Genomic DNA, 18,731 nt, shown 5'->3' with positions numbered 1-18,731 from the left:
CCACTGCGCCACCGCGGCTCTTTGGAAACTATGGAGTATTGGACTTCAGAAGGCCATATTATGGGATTAATGTCCTTTCTTTGAATAGAAATCTCTCTGCTTGTTGCAAACAGCATCCACTCCACACAGCATTGATATAGTCTAATTATAATAATTTGCAGGCCGCCTCCTTTAAAATGAGCAAAAGGAAATGATTCATCACTTAAGTGCTTGGCTAAACTGGAGAGCTCAGTGTGAAACAATTGAAGCTGATAGACACAAATGAACAGGAGTGTTCAGAAGCCGTCTATCCCTAACCACCACATTCTTGGCTCTTGAAAGGACAGCACAGGTAGAAACAGGAGAAATTAAGATAGCAATAGCACTTAGCCTTATGTTATATACTGCTTCACGGTGCTTTTACAGACCTCTCTAAGCAGTTTACAGAATCAACATATGGCCCCCAACAATCTGGATCCTCATTTTAGCCATCTCGGAAGGATGGAAGGCTGAGTCAACCTTGAGCCTGGTGAGATTCGAACTGCCAAATTGCAGGCAGCCAGCAGAATTAGCTGCAATACTGCATTCTAACCACTGCGCCATCACAGCTCTAAGACCTTACATTCTGTTTCTTATCCCCCCTCTCTTCCTCTCTCCCTCCCTCTCTCTCTCTCTCCCTTTCTACCTGCCATTTCTTTCTTTCTTTTAGATTCCTTCTTCCTATGATATAGTGTGATGCAGTAGCTCAGCGGTTAAGACACAAGGCTTGTCGACTGGAAAGCCAGCAGCCCGAGTTCGAGCCGCGAGCCCCACGTAGTGGGTTGAGCTCCCATCCTCGCTCCAGCTCCTGCCAACCTAGCAGTTTGAAAGCATGCAAATGTGAGTAAATAAATAGGTAGCCCTTTGGTGGGAAGGTAACAGTGCTCCTTGACGTCATGCTGGTCACATGACCGCAGAACTGCCTTCAGACAGAACTGGCTTATGGCCTTGAAACAGAGACAAACACTGCCCCCTATAGTCGACTAGTGGAATAAAATCCTCAGGATTCCTCATTCCTACTATGTACTGATGCTACTAGTGATAAGCATTGATTCTGGTTTGGAAAGAAATATGGCAACACTAAACTGATAGTGAGTGTATTACCAAAGTTAGACCAAGGCATTATCAGGTAGACCTCGACTTACAACCACAATTGGGGCCTAGAATTTCCATTGCTAAGTAGGACAGTTGTTAAGCGAGTCAGATCAGATTTTATGATTTTTTTTGCCCTAGTTGTTAAGTGAATTGCTGCAGTTATTATGTGAATCATATAGTCATTAAAAAAATCTGGCTTCCTCCATCAAATTTGCTGGCTGGGAAGGTTGCAAATGGTGATCACCTGATCCCTGATCCCTGATCCCTGATCCCTGCAGCCATTGTAAAATACATGCCAGTTGTCAAGCACCCACATTTGGATCCCTTTACAGTGGAGATGCTGCAACTATTGTAAGTCCAAAAACCGATCAATCCTAAGTCACTTTTTCAGTGGCATCGTAACTTCAAATAGTCCCTAAACAAATGGTTGTAAATTGAGGACTCCTCGTACCAACGATTGCACCTGAGTTTAAACAAAATACCAAACCAGCTCAGATTAGAATTTAGCAGAGGTGGGTTCCTATCGTTTGGCCCGGTTCAGCCGAATAGGGGGTAAATTGGCATCCTGAGTTGCTGGAACCGGCAGCGACTCAGGCTTGCCACGCCCCCGAACCAGTTCTTCGGTGCCATTTTGTTTTTGGCTTCTGTGCATGTCGGAAGCATTTTTTTTAGTACTGTGCATGCGCCGGAAATACACGCGCCCGTCACATCCCCGAGCAAACCGGCAGTAGCAGCAAATGGAACCCACCACTGGAATTTAGTGCAGTGTCTTTTTCAAACTTGGCAACTTTACAATGGGTGGACTTCAACTGCCAGAATTCCCCAGTCAGCCCTGAAACGTGGAATCCATGCATCCTAAAGTTGCCAAATTTTAATGCAATAGAAGTCAAGACCACTAACATCTTTTAATTACCTATCATTACTAAATGCTGCGGTTGAAACACCACCACTAGATGGAGTCTTGCCTTCAATTTTAGGAGAAGTCTTGTTTACAACCTCAATTTAGCAACTATAGAACTTCACATTCCTGGTTTCTGAATAGTATAATTTCTTGGCCTTTTAAATTATCTAGTAAATACTCTGGAGAGGGGGACTAAAAGGTCAGCTTTACTCCTGAAAACTTCTGAACAGAGCAAGAATTTCATGGAATTATAAGAGTAGGCTAGGGTAAGAAACTTTACATTATTACATTAACATGTTTTCATTCTAATAAAATTATAAACTTAATCATAGTTATTACATTCAGCCAACTTATATATTTCTAATATTAATACATATTTATATTAAGTTGCAGTCTGTCATTATTCAATTATTCCATGTTTTCCCTTATTATTGTTCTTATTTTATTATGTAAAAGTATATACAATAATATTTTCCCTTTCTCTTATTTCTATCGCTTATTCTAACTTTATGCCACCTTTATTAAAAGATGTTTTCTTTCTATCCTACCTAGCTTCTAGTCATGTCACCTACCTAAAAAAAGAAAGGAAAGAGAAGAAAATGAAAAGCAAACCATAACAACAATAAAGAGAAATCATCTATCCATCATCTCTTGCCCACTTCAATACTTTAATTGCTATTCTTTTTTTTTTACTTGCCTCCCATATTCCTCTCTTGGATTTTTCTCTCTGCTGCACCCACTTTTTGGCTGTTCAATTTGAGTATTTCTCCCATCTCTACCCTCTTCCATCGCCTAGTTTCCAAAATTTCTGCTTAAGCCTGTCTTCCTTTGAAATTATTATCATAATTATTTTATTAGTTTTATTTGTATCAGAATGTATGACACCCAGGTGCCCCACTGCTCATGCATACATATGTTTGTAAAAACACAACAACCTGAATTTTAAAAAATTATCATTTTTTTCCTGTAGCAGAAATACCTGAGGCAGTGGTGGGTTGCAGGCGGTACGCCCCGGTTCCAGTACGGTGTTCCGGGAGGCCCACCCGCAGTCCTTACCTGTGCTTTAAGCTTTTGCCACTTCCGCGCACGTGCATGGCGCGTACAGCCCCTGCGCGATGCTCCGCTGAGCAGTTGGAGCGTTGCGGGGGCTTGCGGAAGCATCATTTGATGCTAAAACGCATGCGTTTTTTGAGATTCTCAGTCTGCTGTCTATGGAGATCAATATGCTTATAGATACAAGGCTTTGTGCTTTCTGCATCCTCTGGATGCGCGCATGTGTGCGCGACCCCCACCCTCCCCCCGCTTTTGGTGCGTGATAGCACGGTGGATCCATTTTTCACCCTCCCCAGGCTCCAGAGGCTTTCTAGGAGCCTGGGTAGGGTGTAAACAGCCTACCCCGACTCCCACAGGCCCTCTCGAGGCCGGAAATGACCCGTTTTCTGACTTCCGGATTGCCTGTAGTGCCGTTTTTCGCCCTCTGGAGGGCGAAAAATGGCCCAATGCACAAACTGGAAGTCGGAGGGTGAAAAATAGCCGAAAATAAAGGCCGAAATCAGCTGGCCAGTGCGAGCATGCACGCTGGATCTGACAGGGCAATGCCTCGCATGTCCTAAGAAATGGCTCGGCGTGCCACAGGTTCACCATCCATTTCACTGCTGAAATGACTCTGGGTAGCTGATCCTTTATTTTGGAACCAGCTACAGATCTATGGCCGTAATATTGGGAGCGGGCCAGACTTTCTCTGTGGATGCCTGAGAAATATTTTGCTTAGGACAGGAAATTCCCAAAACTTTCAGTAGCCTTCTTGCCTCCCTCTAAAGTTAAGAGAGACCGCCTCCTGCCGATTACCTCCCATAGACCGATTAGATCTCACAGGTTAGGTCTCCGGATTCCATCCGCCAGCCAATGTCGGCTGGCGACCCCCCGGGGGAGAGCCTTCTCTGTTGCAGCTCCAGCCCTCTGGAATGATCTCCCCGTCGAGATCCGGACCCTTATTACCCTCCCGGCCTTCCGCAAAGCCACCAAGTCCTGGCTGCTCCAGCAGGCCGGGGGGCTTGTGAAACATCCAGCCCCATGGAAATTGTGAATGTTGTGGTTTTTGTTTTTAAAGTGTTGTCTTTGTCCAGTTTCCCCCTTCCCTTGTCTATTGTGAGCTGCCCGGAGTCCTTCGGGAGTGGGCGGCATACAAGACAAATTAAAAAAAGAAAAAGATTCTCTATATACCAAAGTGATAAAATACAGCCTGCTCCACACACTTGTGTTCAGCCAGAAATGCTAATGATGCTTTATAATACTCTTTATTACATCAGGAGCAAACGTGTTGAGAAATGTCAGAGACAAATAGATATGCACCCAGGGCCAATGATGATGGGTTAAGCAAAAAGCAATTTCCACTGGGCTCATATCCATTTGATTTCCAAAGGGGGAAACAAGAATTACTAATTTTTTTTTCCTGGAGATTTAGGAAGGCAGAAGTCACATTATGAAAATATAAGTAACAATTGTTGTCTGTACCAACTGGCAAGTAAGTGGGAGAAAACAACGTTATTTTTAAAAGTCAAAGAATGGTTTTTAAAGATTAATAGGATTATTATAAAAAGGGTCAAATAATGAGGATTTCTGTGGGCAGTGCATGCTTTTTGTAGCCTGGATTTATAACCGATATTAAGGCAACAGTCCTAAATTTATTATTCAGCAGTAAATTCACTACAGCCAGCGGAACTGGCAGAAGTGTCAGAGAGTGAGGAGGTTGGGGAGGAACATGGGCCAATCCTGGGGGCTGAGGAAAGCTCAGACGAGGATTCTGCGTCGGAGGCAGAAAGGGAGCTAGACAGCAGTGAGGCAGAGGAACAGCTGGAGCCTGTTTCCAGTGTGCACATGTGCAGAGCTGCCAGAAGACAAGAACAACTGAGAAAGCAGGGTCAACTTAGGAGTAAAGCCACACCTTGGAGGGGATTGGGCTCTCCCATAGGAAACAAAAGAGGAGCGAATGGGGAGTGGGCTTTTGCAGGAAACGATTCATTCCTTCGGTCATTTCAAGAGGCCAAAGTTCTGTTTGTGACTATGAGAGACTCTGTGCCAAGTTTGCCTTGTCCTGAGTTTGGAAACTAGTTATTTGGCAGCTCTCCAAACGAGATAAGGTTCGTGTGGATAAACATTCCTCTGAAAGACTGTTTGCTAAGCCTTGTGGACTGTGAATGAAAGGAATTCACAGTCGTGCAAATAAAAGGGGTTTTGCCAGGACCAAGACCTTGCTTCTTGCTTTTTAAGGACGCCTGGGTCAGAACATAGACTTTCTTGATTCTTTTCCTTGAAGATGTTTCGCTTCTCGTCCAAGAAGCACCTCATTCGGAAGCTGCTTGGATGCTTCTGGATCTGGAACTGAAGAAGTTTCTTGGGTGAGAAGCAAAAGGTCTTCGGTTCCACCACAAAATTGCAGAGGACAAAATCGTGCTCGACGAAAGCGCGCATTTGACGTCATCACAGCGCGATGAAAACATCGCGCTGTGATCAAAAAATGTAAAAATAAAGCTAAAACCTTACCCTAACCCCCCCAAACCTAACCCTAAACCTAACCCTTAACCTAACCCTAAATCTAACCCTAAACCTAACTGTTAACGTAACGCTAAACCTAATGCTAACCCTTAACCTAATGCTAAACCTAATGCTAACGCTCTAAACCTAACCCTAACCCTTAACCTAACCCTAACCCTAACCTAACCCTAACTCTTACCTTTATGTGAATCGGCTTGCTTTAATTTTAATTTTATTTCAATTTTTAATTTTTTCCGTCGCGCTGTGATGACGTCACATGCGCGCTTTCGTCGAGCGCGATTTTGTCCTCCGCGCTTTTGACGGGTCACGAAGGTCTTCAAGGAAAAACCAAGGAAGTCCAGTTGCCTTTTGAAGAAGCATCTTTAGGACAACCATGACCTGGATGGCTGAGACTTTCCATGCTCACTGCATATGTTTATGGATAAATATATGCAGGACTTCTTTGGGGCACCTATGGAATTGCCATCTCTTGGCCCACTGTTTAGCAAAATCCAAATACAATCTTGTTTTTTTTTAATCATCATTCCAAATCTGCTTCTTGGATGAAACCATTCAGAACTTGGTGATCAAATCCAGGACTGAACATTTTATGTACTTTCCACGTCCAGGTAAATACAACAACAGGCTACCCAACTACTTTGGATTTGTGTGTGTAAAGATACCCCCTGCGATGGAATATGACTTGCACAGGAAGAAGAAAATCACATCTGTTTTGAAAGCCAGCCCTTACACAGTGTACGTTTTTCTTACTATGCTTTAGAAATATAATGGAGGTGGGGATTTATTTATTTTGGGAGGCTTTAATATACCACTGCAACCCATATAGCACACCCAACTTTATGAAAGTAACAAGGGTGGGCTTCAAAAGTTTCAGCAATGGATTCTCTGCCCGGTTGCTGGGTGGGCGTGGCCTAGTTGTACTCCTGCACCATGGCGGGGGGGGGTCATTTTCACCTTCCCCAGGCTCCAGAGGCTTTCCTCGAGCCCCTCCCCAAGCCTCCATGTGGGACCTGCACTTACTTCGCATCCAAAATGGGCCACGTAGAGTCTTCTGGGAATGGAGGGGCAGGGTGGGAGGGGAGGGGTGGCCAGAGGTGGGGTTTGGAGGTTTTCTGAACCAGCCATAACATTAGCTATGGGTTCTCCTGAACCTGGGCGAACCCCATAGCAGCCCATCCCTGCAAGGCAAGATGCGCTAGTGAGAGAATACAGAATGTAGAAAATACAAAACTAGCAGCTCACTCCTACTTCAGTGGTGGGTTGCAGATGGTACGCCCCGGTACGGATGTACCGGTGCCTGCCCGGAGCACTGGGTACCATTCTGGTACGGTGCTCTGGAGGGCCCACCCGCCTGTCCTTACCTGTCTTTAAACTCTTTGGCACTTCCGCGCACGCACATGGCGCGTACAGCACCTGCACGACGCTCCGCTGAGCAGCTGGAGCATTGCAGAGGCTCGCGGAGGCGTCGCTGGAAGGTAGGATGCATGTGCGTGTGTTGCGCACGTTCATGTGGAGGACACCAGACCCCGTTGCAACCATAGCAGTTGCAACGGGATCCGGAACCCACCACTGTCCTACTTGCGCATGCTGACTTTCTTCGTTTATCAGCTGGAAGACTCAAATTCAAGGCATCCCCACTGACACCTGTACAATATCTGCCCAACAACTTTAACACTGATCAGCAATGGAAAGCCAAATGGGTTGCTGAACACCCAGAGGTAGGAAGACATATAAACGACCCCACAAACAAGGTTCCAGCTTTGAACTACCATGTCAGCAATGGACAATCCTGACTTAAGATTTGCACCTCACACAGCATCTCTTGGGACTCTGCATAAATGGGGCATAGTATCCTCCCCTCCGTGTGACTTTGATATCCCACGTCAAACTGTAGATCACATCGTGACCGGCTTTGTATGCTGAGTGCATATACTGCTCCAATAGCTGATTTTTAAAAATATGAATGATGCTGCGCTTCAATGGTTAGACGGCCTAGCCAAACTCACCAGATTACGTTGCCGTCACATGACCGTTCACAATGCTGGGGTGGGTGTGGCCTATGTGCATGGGCCGCCAATTTGACACCCCTGCCCTAGACATTGGTATTTGAACACAGCTCTTTTTAACACACACACACACACACACACACACACACACACACACACACACACACACACATTTGTGATGTATATCAGGGGTGAAATCCAGCAGGTTCTGACAGGTTCTGGAGAACCGGTAGCGGAAATTTTGAGTAGTTCGGAGAACTGACAAATCCCACCTCTGGCTGGCCCCAGGAGTTGGGTGGGAATGGAGATTTTTCAGTATCCCTCCCCCGCCACTCGCACCAAGCCACACCCACCAAGTCATGCCCACAGAACCAGTAGTAAAAAAAATGAATTTCACCGATATATACGTGTGTGTGTGTGTACGTACATACACACACACAAACATAAATATCTATATCATCTATCTATCTATCTATCTATCTATCTATCTATCTATCTATCTATCTATCTATCTATCTATCTATCTATCTCCATCTATCTATCATCTATCTATCTATCTATCTATCTATCTATCTATCTATCTATCTATCTATCTATCTATCTATCTCCATCTATCTATCATCTATCTATCTCTATCTATCTATCTATCTATCTATCTATCTATCTATCTATCTCCATCTATCTATCATCTATCTATCTATCTATCTATCTATCTATCTATCTATCTATCTATCTATCTATCTCCATCTATCTATCATCTATCTATCTATCTATCTATCTATCTATCTATCTATCTATCTATCTATCTATCTATCTATCTCCATCTATCATCTATCTATCTATCTATCTATCTATCTATCTATCTATCTATCTATCTATCTATCTATCTATCTATCTATCTATCATCTATCTATCATCTATCTATCTCCATCTATCTATCTATCTATCTATCTATCTATCTATCTATCTATCATTCATCTATCTATCTATCTATCTATCTATCTATCTAATCTATCCTATATGTCTGATATACCATATGCTAAATAAATAATAAACCACTGCAGCTCAGGAGAAATGAATGAAGCTGGAACCGATTGCTAAGTGTTTGCCATGAAAGATATTGGGGCTAGGAATCTGAGTTTGAAATTAGCCAAGAGAAAAGACGATGATCATGAGATGAACCAATGATGTTTCTTCTTGTCTCTCCCAAGTGATTTCTTGCTCTTGGTACCAGAAGACATTTCTCCTTAGTTTTAGGTTGCTTCTCTCCTTGATTAGTTTCCACCCATTGCTTCTTGTCCTACCCTCGGGTGCTTTGTATAATAGGTTGACCCCCTCTTCTTTGTGGCAGCCTCTTAATGAGGGACCTGTTCTGATCAAGGCTTCCCCAGTTCCTGCTCCCAACAAAACCCCTTTTATTAAACAAATGTGAATTCCTCTCATTCACTTGCAGCAGAGGCCTAGCAAACAGTCTTTCAAAGGTGAATTTATGACCAGAGACCTTATCTAGCTTGGAAAGCTGCCATGTAAATGTTTTCCAAACACAGTGTAGTGCAAGGAAAGACTTGGCACAGTCTCTCTGAGATTCACGGACAGATCTTCACACTCCTGAAAAGAACGAACAAATGAACGAATTGTTTCCTGCAAAAGCCCATTCCCCTTTCGCTCCTCTTTTATTTCCTATGGGAGGGGCCATTCATCATCCACCTGTGGCTTTACTTCCAAGTCAATCCTGATTTCTTAGCTATTCTTTTCTTCTGGCAGCTGTGTGCATGCGCACGCTGGGAACAGGCTCCAGCTGTTCCTCTGCCTCACTGCTGTCTAGCTCCAAAGGCGCTTGATCACTGCCAGACGGCTTTGGTCCCCTCTCTGCCTCCGATGCGGAGCCCTCATCTGAGCCTTCCTCAGCCTCCAGGACTGGCCCATGTTCCTCCCCAACCTCCTCACTGTCCGACTCCGCTGGCAGCTCCGCTGGCTGCTGCTGCGCCACAACAAGAATGAGGGCATGGATCCTTATCCCTTAACTTTATTTCATGCCTAGTGACCGATACCCATTTGATGAACACCTACTACAGGTTTTTTTGCACATTTCTTGGGAGGCTTTGACAAAATGTTTTGCAAAGTTATTACTAACTATTGCTATTAATCTTGCAGGCATGATCGCGTTGAATTTGCTGAGCTTACAAAGCGTTTCTCTAAAGATTTTAAGGAAAAAGTAACCAACCCTCTTCATTTTGAAATCTGCTGGGGTTCTCCTTTCAAGCTGCGGCATGTGACAACTATTTTGAAAGTCCAAGTCCCTTCTGTGGAATGTAAGCTGACGTATTTAGTGGAAGTGGGTGACAGACTCCACGAAGACAATAGAATGGATGCACAGAGGCAGGGTGCTATTCAGCAATCATGGTGGGGACCAGGGGTGGGTTTCAACCGGTTCGCGGCGGTCCCTGCGAACCGGTTGGTCGGCGAACCCAGAAGTAAGTAACTTCCGGGAACGGCGAAGGGCCCGGCCGCCCGCCCGCGGTGCTTACCCAGTTTTGACGAGTTCTGCGCTTCCACGCATGCGCAGGACGCATACAGCGCCTGCACGATCCTCCAGGAGCAGCTGGAGCGTCGCGCAGACGCTAGTACGCATGCGTGCACCGCGCGCGTGCACGAGGATGCCGCCGGCCCCGTTCCAACCGAACCGGTTGGAACGGGGCGAGAAACCCACCCCTGGTGGGGACCAACTGTGAGGAAGCCTGAGTAGCTTAAAGGCACCTCAAAAACATCAAAATGATGTGGCAGGAAACAAACGTTAGATGCATTGTGAAGGTCCTGAAAAGATAAAAGCTCTCATGTTCTTTTATTTATTTCAGAGTGACTCTAGGCAGTGTTCAATTAAATGCATAAAAACATAAAGATACAATACCTCAGTGTAAGGATCCAGGTAAAACAAGATAAAATTAAGTTAAAAATCAAAAGGGGGAGAGGGGCTAAAATCAGTGGTAGGATTCAAATAATTTAACAACCGGTTCTCTGCTCTAATGACCCGCTGGATAGGCGGAGCTCGGTGGTCATGTGATTGGGTGGGCGTGGCCAACTCAACATCACTCACATCGACGGGCGCTTCGCCTTAGCTATTACAATGTAATAAGGGTTAACTGGAGAGGCAGTTTCTGTAAGCAGGGCAATCAAGTTTAGGCTAGAAACAACACCAGAATGTTTCCTTCCTGCCTTCCTTACAGGATTAGCCCTGTGAAGTGGGAAAAAACAAAAGGAGATTTCTTCCAACAACCGGTTCTCCAACTGCTTAGAAAGTTAACAACCGGTTCTCATGAATAGGTGCGGACCGGCTGAATCCCACCACTGGCTAAAAGGCACTCGCCACCACTAGGGTTGCATGCCCCTTGGTGAACTCCATGTGAAGTGGTATGGCCAGGTCTCCTGATTCTTTCAAAAGCTTAGGAGAATTGGGGGGGGGGATAGTCCAGAGAGCAGGGGCAACAGTAAAGAAGGCTCTCTTCCTTGATCCTAACAGTGGGGATCTTTAATGATGGGGCCCATAACATAACTTATTTTTCTGATTGGGTGGGCTGGGCTGATGTGATGGGAATAAGATGGTTCCTCAGGTAAGGAAAAGTCATGTTTTAGATATCCCAAAGGTGCTTTTTCACAAGGCAACTGGACTTTCTTGTTGTTTTTTTTTTGTGAAGACGTTTCACTTCTCATTCAAGGAGCTTCTTCAGTTCTGACTGGGGAATGGCAGGATTTATATTCCTTGCAGACAGCTGGTCATTTGCCTCCTTTTAGAGAGTCGTTGAGGCCACTTGAAGGTTTATTTGTGTCCACAGGGTCATTTGAGTAGTGCAAATATGTGTGATATATTTGAGCCAAGGTGGCGCAGTGGTTAAAAGCAGCACTGCAGGCTACTGCTAGATCAGCAGGTCAGCGGTTCAAATCTCACCGGCTCAGGGTTGACTCAGCCTTCCATCCTTCCGAGGTGGGTAAAATGAGGACCCAGATTGTTGGGGGCAATATGCTGACTCTCTGTAAACCGCTTAGAGAGGCCTGAAAGGCCTATGAAGCGGTATATAAGTCTACTGCTATTGCTATTGCTATTGTGTGATGCCTTTTTGGCTGCAGAATGCTTTATGTTTCAATTGGTAAGAAATGGGTACTTTCCATTTTAATGTTTTTATTTTAAAGGGGATGCAGTGGCTAAGATGCTGACCTTTTGATCAGAAGGTCGATAGTTCACTGGATCAAATCCCTAGTGCCATGTAACGGAGTGAGCTCCCAGCTTCTGCTAACCTAGCAGATCAAAAGCATGTAAAAATGCAAGTGTTCCATACGCCTTTGCCATTTAGTCATGCTGGCCACATGACCACAGAGACGTCTTTGGACAGTGCTGGCTCTTCGGTTTTGATACGGAGATGATCACCACTCCCTAGAGTTGGGAACGATTAGCTCATATGTGCGAGGGGAACCTTTACCTCATTTTAATGTCACACCTCTCTTTTTAAAGTGCATGGAATATTTACCTGAGTCTAAGCTATGGTGTTTTCAAAACTTGGCAATTTTAAGAAGTGTGGACATCCCAGAATTCATGCTAGTTGGGAGAATTCTGGGAGTTGAAGTCCAATTCTTTTAAAGTTGCCATGTTTGGAAAACACTGGCTTAGATGCACAATATAATCTTAATGGTTTAGTTTTCCAGCTAAATTGAGCTTTAACTCTAAATCGAGTTAAGAGTTTTCAACTTAAGTAGTGACTGTCTGCTTGGTCAACATTTGAGAGGGCTAGACAATAGATCCTTAATTCACCATTAGACAAAAAAAGGTATTGTATTTTTCGGAGTATAAGACGCACCTTTTTCCCTCAAAAAAGAGGCTGAAAATCTGGGTGCATCTTATACACCAAATATAGCATTTTTTGCCTCCCAAAACCCAGCCCCCTTCACCAAAATGACAGCACATAGCTTTTAAGAGGCTTATAGAGTGCTCCTGGGGCCAGGCAGAATGAGCAAAAAAATGGCCCATTTTATGCTCAATTTTGCCCCCCGCCCCAGGAGCACTCTATAAGTTTCCTAAAGGCTATCCATGCCCTTTTTTTGACAAAAAATGGGCCAATTTTTGGTCCTTCCCCCCCGCCCCCACCCCCAGGAGCACCCTACAAACCTCCTAAAGGCTATTCATGCCCTTTTTTGAAAGAAAAAAAAACGGGCTCATTTTCACGAAAAATGGGCTGTTTGGGGGAGGGTTTGCAGAGTACAAAACCTTTTTTTTTAATTTGCTTCTTCAAAACCTTGGTGCATCTTATACTCCGAAAAAGTAGTTCCTCAAACTTCGGAAGATGATAATCTCTGAACTGACTAATTATGCTTTGATTTATCTTTTGCACTTTTCTGCATTGCAGCATTAGAGGCTGAGAGGATTTTGGAACGCCAGAGACTGGAGAAGTCTGAACTCCAACACAAGCTTTCATGGAGCGGGCAGACTAAACTAAAAAGCAAGGTCCTTTTGGAGAGAAGACCACTGCCCCCTAGTGGTTTTCATTAGAACCTGTTTACCTCTGTATATGCATTTGTCTTGTATTTCTCTGAGTAACTGTGGTCCAGCCGGGGATTGAATCAATATAATAGCAGAATGAACATGAGCAGGCTGGCAAAATGATTTTCTGCAACCGTAATATGATCACATGTATCTATTAACATCATGTTACATTACAAAAGCACCTTCAGCATCATATGTGCGATGGGAACCTTTACCTTATGAATGTTATACAATCACTCCGAGTGGATGCCTTATCATTCACCATAGATCTCTTGGAATAACTCAGTTTTTAAATATTTTACAACACCAGGATACATTCTGCTTCTGCAAAAGCAGATGATTTGCATTATGGCTCAGTACCCTGTAAGAACAAAACAAAACAAAAAGTTCTAAGTTAAATTGATGAACCTAAAGCAGAAGCAAAAGTTTTTGGATTTTGCTTCTGGCTAAAATGAAACAAATGAGATTGGAGAATGTAAAAAATCAAGGCTGTTTTAATGGAATATATGTACTGAATATATTTTAAAACAATACCATATTCTCTTGTTAATTAAGGAGCATCTGTTTTTGAACCAAGTATATTATTGTCTCTTATTGCTAGAAACATACAGACACAAACACAGACACAAAGAGAGGGAGAGAATCATGTTACTCTATAAGAATAAACTATATAAAATCCAGTTTGGCTTTTTGCTTGGTTGATAAGGTGTTACTCAGCTGTGGATGTACACTTTTCTGAAAATGAAGATAGGACTGATGGAAATTTGTTTGTACTACAGCATAGTTCTGAAGATGACATTTTCTAATTATAACAAAGAGTCTTTGGGTACTTAAAAGACCTAACGAATTCCTCCAAATTCCATCAGCCAGCCAGTGTAGACTGGCAACTACCCGGAGGAGAGCCTTCTCGGTGGCTGCTCCGACCCTCTGGAACGAATTCCCTGTGGAGATTCGAACCCTCACCACCCTCCAGACCTTCCGCGCCGCCCTTAAAATCTGGCTGTCCCGGCTGGCCTGGGGTTAAAGACTCTAACCCCACTCGAATTGTATGACTGTTGTGTTCTTAAATGATGTAGTGTCTTTATGTTGTAAATTGTTTGTCCTTCCCCCCCCCCCTTTTGAACTGTGAGCCGCCCTGAGTCCCCCCAGGGAAAAGGGCGGCATACAAATAAAGTGACTATGACTATGACTATGACTATGACTAACAAATGTATTGTTGCACTCATGCTGATCACAGCCTCCAAAGCTTTGCAGTAACAAATCTATTTGCCTTGATGTCAAAATGCTTTGTGTAATTTTTCTTTCAAAAGGCTAGCATGTTCCCTCTGGATGCGGAACATTTGCTTCATTTGTAAGGAACAATAAAAAAAAAAAGACATACTATAATCCCAGACCCGAAGACCTGCATTGCTTTTTTTAATTTACTGGATCTAATTTCATGTATGAAATAATATAAGGATCAAGGGTTTATCAAATTAAGGCCAGCTCTGCTGGTATAGCACTAGCAATAGCAGTTAGACTTATATACCGCTTCATAGGGCTTTCAGCCCTCTCTAAGCGGTTTACAGAGTCAGCATATTGCCCCCACAGTCTGGGTCCTCATTTCACCCACCTCGGAAGAATGGAAGGCTGAGTCAACCTTGAGCCGGTGAGATTAGAACCACTGAACTGCAGATAACAGTCAGCTGAAGTGGCCTGCAGTACTGCACCCTAACCACTGCGCCACCTCGGCTCTATGGTATGGACATATCGTGAGAACAGCACCTTCTACTGTTGCCAAGACTGCCTGCCAACTAGAAGTCAATGGCTGGTGACCTTGAGGGCACCCAAAGCAAAGATGGCAAGACACCATTAACACAGATATGCAAGCCATGGGCCTGCGTTGGGTGAAATGCTACCTGTTTGGCTGAACCGGTAGTAAAAAAATGCTACCAGTTCGGATGAACTGGTATTTCCGTTGATCAGCTGTGACACGTGATTTATATTAGCTAGAAATAAGGAAATCCTGCTTTCTTGCTAATATAAATTGTGCATCACAGCTGATCTAAATCGCATGGCACAGCAGATTCCCCCCCCCCCATCGTTGTTCTACTTACCTTTGCAGGTGCGCTCAATAGCAAGCTCCACCCGCCTGCCTGGACGTCGTCATGTCCATTCTTGATGCTTCGCGCACGTGCGGAAGGTCCTGCGCATGCAGAGGTGACCTGTGCAACAGTGGTGGGATTCAAATTTTTTTTACTACCGGTTCTGTGGGCGTGACTTGGTGAGCATGGCAGGGGAAGGATACTGCAAAATCCCCGGTCCCTTCCCATCAGCTGGGACTCGGAAGGCAGAGAATAGATGTGGGTGGGGCCAGTCAGAGGAGGTATTTACCGGTTCTCCGAAATACTCAAAATTTCCGCTACTGGTTCTTCAGAAATGGTCAGAACCTGCTGAACAACACCTTCGGTGTGCGCTCACATTTGTGAAACGGTAGCGAAGGTAAGTAGATTTCACTCTTGGCCTGCGCCCTGGAGACACAGCTGACCATGCAAAGTGGCATTCAATGATCTGAAAAGCTGACCCTGCACATGTGGGACTACACTAGGAAAAAGAAGAACTTGTCAGATTAAGACTTCTATTTCTATTAAGATCAGCTGGAAAAAAATGTTTATAGTCCACAAGATTTTCTACTCATGCTATAGTGGCATCACCCATATTAGAAATATCTGTTCCAAGAAACTTGAACTAGCTGCACTTAGTTCTTTTGGACATCAACTAAATACTTATTTGTACCATATTTTGGCCCCGTAGCATTCTTAAGTAATAGAAACGGTGGATAAATGAATGTTCGCCCTTTGTGTTTCTGTGCACAGGAAAAAAAAGGTAACAGACTGCAGCCAATTACTAGTGGTATTTCAAGAGCTATAAATCACATAGCAAGCAGTGTAAAAAATGAGGGGGGGGGATGATTGATTCCATGGCAATGTCCAAGTTTTATAGAATTCAGATACTTTGAAAACAAGGATGGAAGTGATTTCAACTGAAGTTTTCTTGAAAACAAGGGTAGAAGTTGCTTGAAGCTGAAAAAAATCAGATCTAATGGACACAAAACAGTTATTACATGACATATTTTAAAAAGTGACTTTTTATTTACACCGGGGGAAATGTTTCAGCAGTTAGAAGTTTAGATATTTGATAATTCACCTTTTTTTGTAAAAGTATATAAATATATACACAAGCCTTTATATAAACATTGTAAAGTGTGATACAGTAAATATTTGCTATTTTCCCATACATGAATAAGTAAAGCTTAAATACTGATTTCAAGTATTTTCTATAGAAATCTCTACAATATTACAATTGGAAAAAGATAGCTCTGTTATAAACACACTTGAAAAACCAGCCAAATAAAAATGTACTGTAAGAAAATCCATCAGGATAAAATACTGTTTTATTCCCCTCCCCAAAAAATAGCTTCCACATTATATACTGTAAGTAACTGGAAAATAATCTGCAAGAAGCATGAATATATGTTAAAAAATGTTTTTAACATGTCAATTACTTTCAATGATTTGAAAAAGCTGCAAAAGTGCAGCACAATTAAATATAAATGTATATAAATGATGCTTAAGTGCCTACCTACACCTATGTAAAGGAAGAAGCCTTCCTAGTTGTACCTGATGCTTAATTGAGACTGGCGCTGGAATAATATTGGCAAAAGCTGTTTATAGTCCACTCGCAAAGAATCTTGGGAATTGCAGTTTGAAGAAAGTGTGTGCAAGCATTTGTCAATCACAATTCTTTTTTCTTTTGTTGATCTACATCTTCCATGGAAATGGTACAAATGTTAAACCAGCTTCAATCTGTAATGTGAATACCCCCAAAGTATCCGAGGGGGTATTTTTAAATGTATACATGGCACAATATTTTAGCTGCTTCTTTGCTGTTCTTCTGCTTGAAGACGTCTTAGGACGTACAAGATAACTTGATAGCAGAAAATGTATTGGTCCTGTAAAAGGGAGGAATTATTGCATATTCTCACAGAATACAAATGTCAAACAGAGACACGGTTTGGCTGTGATAGAGAAAATTCTGCTTAACGGATTCCCACCCTTCCTTACACAACATTTTTCACCCTCAGCAAAAGACAGATTGCATCTTTTGGATGTATTTCAAAATGTATGGGTAGCCAATATATAAAATCTCTTGGCTGCAATAGTGCAAGGCATTTCTCACTTCAGTTTCCAATCTCATAAAACTGTGTAGCCTCAGGAACATTGTAAAAAAAAAAGCCACTGGGGAGGAAGTGTGAGAAATTTGCATGCCTGAAAGTTCCTTTCATCACTTAATTTTTATCTTCGGAATTTCAGCCTTTCCTTCCGGAGGGAGTTGACTATAAACATTTATTTATTTAATATATCATGTTTAGAAACCGCCCATCTTCCTTATGGAACAGGTCTGGGTGGTTTCCAAATATGATATACAAAGAATTATTTTAAAATTATGCAGAATATTTGAAAACAAGTTCTGTGCAAAGCAGCTTAGCGCAAAGAAGATTAAAGCAGCTACATCTTCCGTAACGCAGACATGGTGGCTTTGAAAAGCTGTGACAGACTCAATCATGTTTTGCACATTGATACACATTTTACAACGTAATACGAAGACTTTTTTTTCTGACCCCTTTTTAAAAAATTCAGCATTTTATAGATCTCAGAATTACAGTTTGCTTTTATGTTGGTTTATCTTCTTACTGCCCTCACTTTGTAAAGCCCTCTCCCCCCCACAAATGGTTTTATTCTTATTTTTCATGATTATAAAACTATCCAGAGAGTCTCAGCTACTAAGAAATACAGAAATCCAATAAAATAATAATACACTTTCCATTTTCTCCTTTGCTTTCATTTCCCAGGATTCTTTGTTGGGGCACGTTAAGAAACTAGAAAACCTGAGACGAAGGATCATGTGTTGCATTCAGGATAAACATACCTCAGTTTGTATCATGCCATGCCTTTGCAAACGCATCAGCCGCACCACTTCGGAGATATCAAACTGTGACGGGGGAAAAAAAACACCCACTCTAAATTGCACTTTGTGAAATCTTTATGGAATTCATCCCTCCCAAAGTTTAGGAACGATGCTCAGCACCAAATATGACTCTTGGCCTTCACAAAGCAGAGGGCATCCCAAGGGATGCAAGCCATCTCAGTTGCAGGGGTGGGATTCAGCTGGTTCCGACCGGTTCAGGCAAACCGGATGTTAATTTTACATCTGGTTCGCTGAACTGGTAGTTGAAAGGGCTGGTTGGACCCGCCGACCCCTCCCAGGAGTCTCCATGCGGCCCTTTTTGGATGCCAGGTAAGGGCAGGGTCCGCGTGGAGGCTCTGGGAAGGCGAAAAATGGGCCTCCTAGAAGTTCCAGAAGGCCAGAGGGAAACCCTAACCCCCTAATCCTACCCCTAACCCTAACCCCCCTGCTGTGGTGTAGGAGGTCAAGTAGGCCATGCCTACCATAGCCACACCCACCCAGCAACTGGGCAGAGAACCGGTTGCTAAAAAATTTTAATCCCAAGATATGAATACTCATATCTTTTAAAAATCTGTATTCTGATTTGGATATTACTCCAATGTTGGGACAAGGAATCTGA

At 43.3% G+C, this 18,731-nt stretch overlaps 2 protein-coding genes across 4 annotated transcripts in view; one reads left to right on the top strand and one right to left on the bottom strand.

Annotated features, from left to right (window-relative positions):
- The first annotated feature begins 1,784 nt into the window (after positions 1–1,784).
- On the top strand, positions 1,785–13,947 carry CUNH4orf36 (chromosome unknown C4orf36 homolog). The gene is made up of 4 exons (XM_087723767.1): positions 1,785–2,280; positions 6,178–6,304; positions 9,730–9,887; positions 12,969–13,947. The coding sequence occupies exons 2-4, from the start codon at positions 6,240–6,242 to the stop codon at positions 13,109–13,111; spliced, it is 366 nt and encodes a 121-aa protein (XP_087579893.1). The 5' UTR covers positions 1,785–2,280; positions 6,178–6,239; the 3' UTR covers positions 13,112–13,947.
- Positions 13,948–16,214: 2,267 nt separating this feature from the next.
- Positions 16,215–18,731, bottom strand: part of PTPN13 (protein tyrosine phosphatase non-receptor type 13) — a 181,211-nt gene continuing 178,694 nt past the window's right edge. For all 3 annotated transcript variants that reach the window (XM_087724069.1, XM_087724070.1, XM_087724071.1), the window contains exons 46-47: positions 18,074–18,136; positions 16,215–17,096 (exon numbers count right to left, since the gene is read on the bottom strand). In XM_087724069.1, coding sequence (XP_087580195.1) covers positions 17,016–17,096; positions 18,074–18,136 — 144 coding nt within the window. In that variant the 3' untranslated portion in view covers positions 16,215–17,015. The remainder of the gene's footprint in view (positions 17,097–18,073; positions 18,137–18,731) is intronic.

The sequence above is a fragment of the Thamnophis sirtalis genome, unplaced genomic scaffold (assembly GCF_051295495.1).
Source record: "Thamnophis sirtalis isolate CommonGarterSnake01/CBP01778 unplaced genomic scaffold, rThaSir2_p1.2 scaffold_10, whole genome shotgun sequence".
Lineage (NCBI taxonomy): Eukaryota > Metazoa > Chordata > Lepidosauria > Squamata > Natricidae > Thamnophis > Thamnophis sirtalis.
The sequence above is the reverse complement of the archived record's forward strand: the minus strand, read 5'-3'. Positions and strand labels throughout refer to the sequence as shown.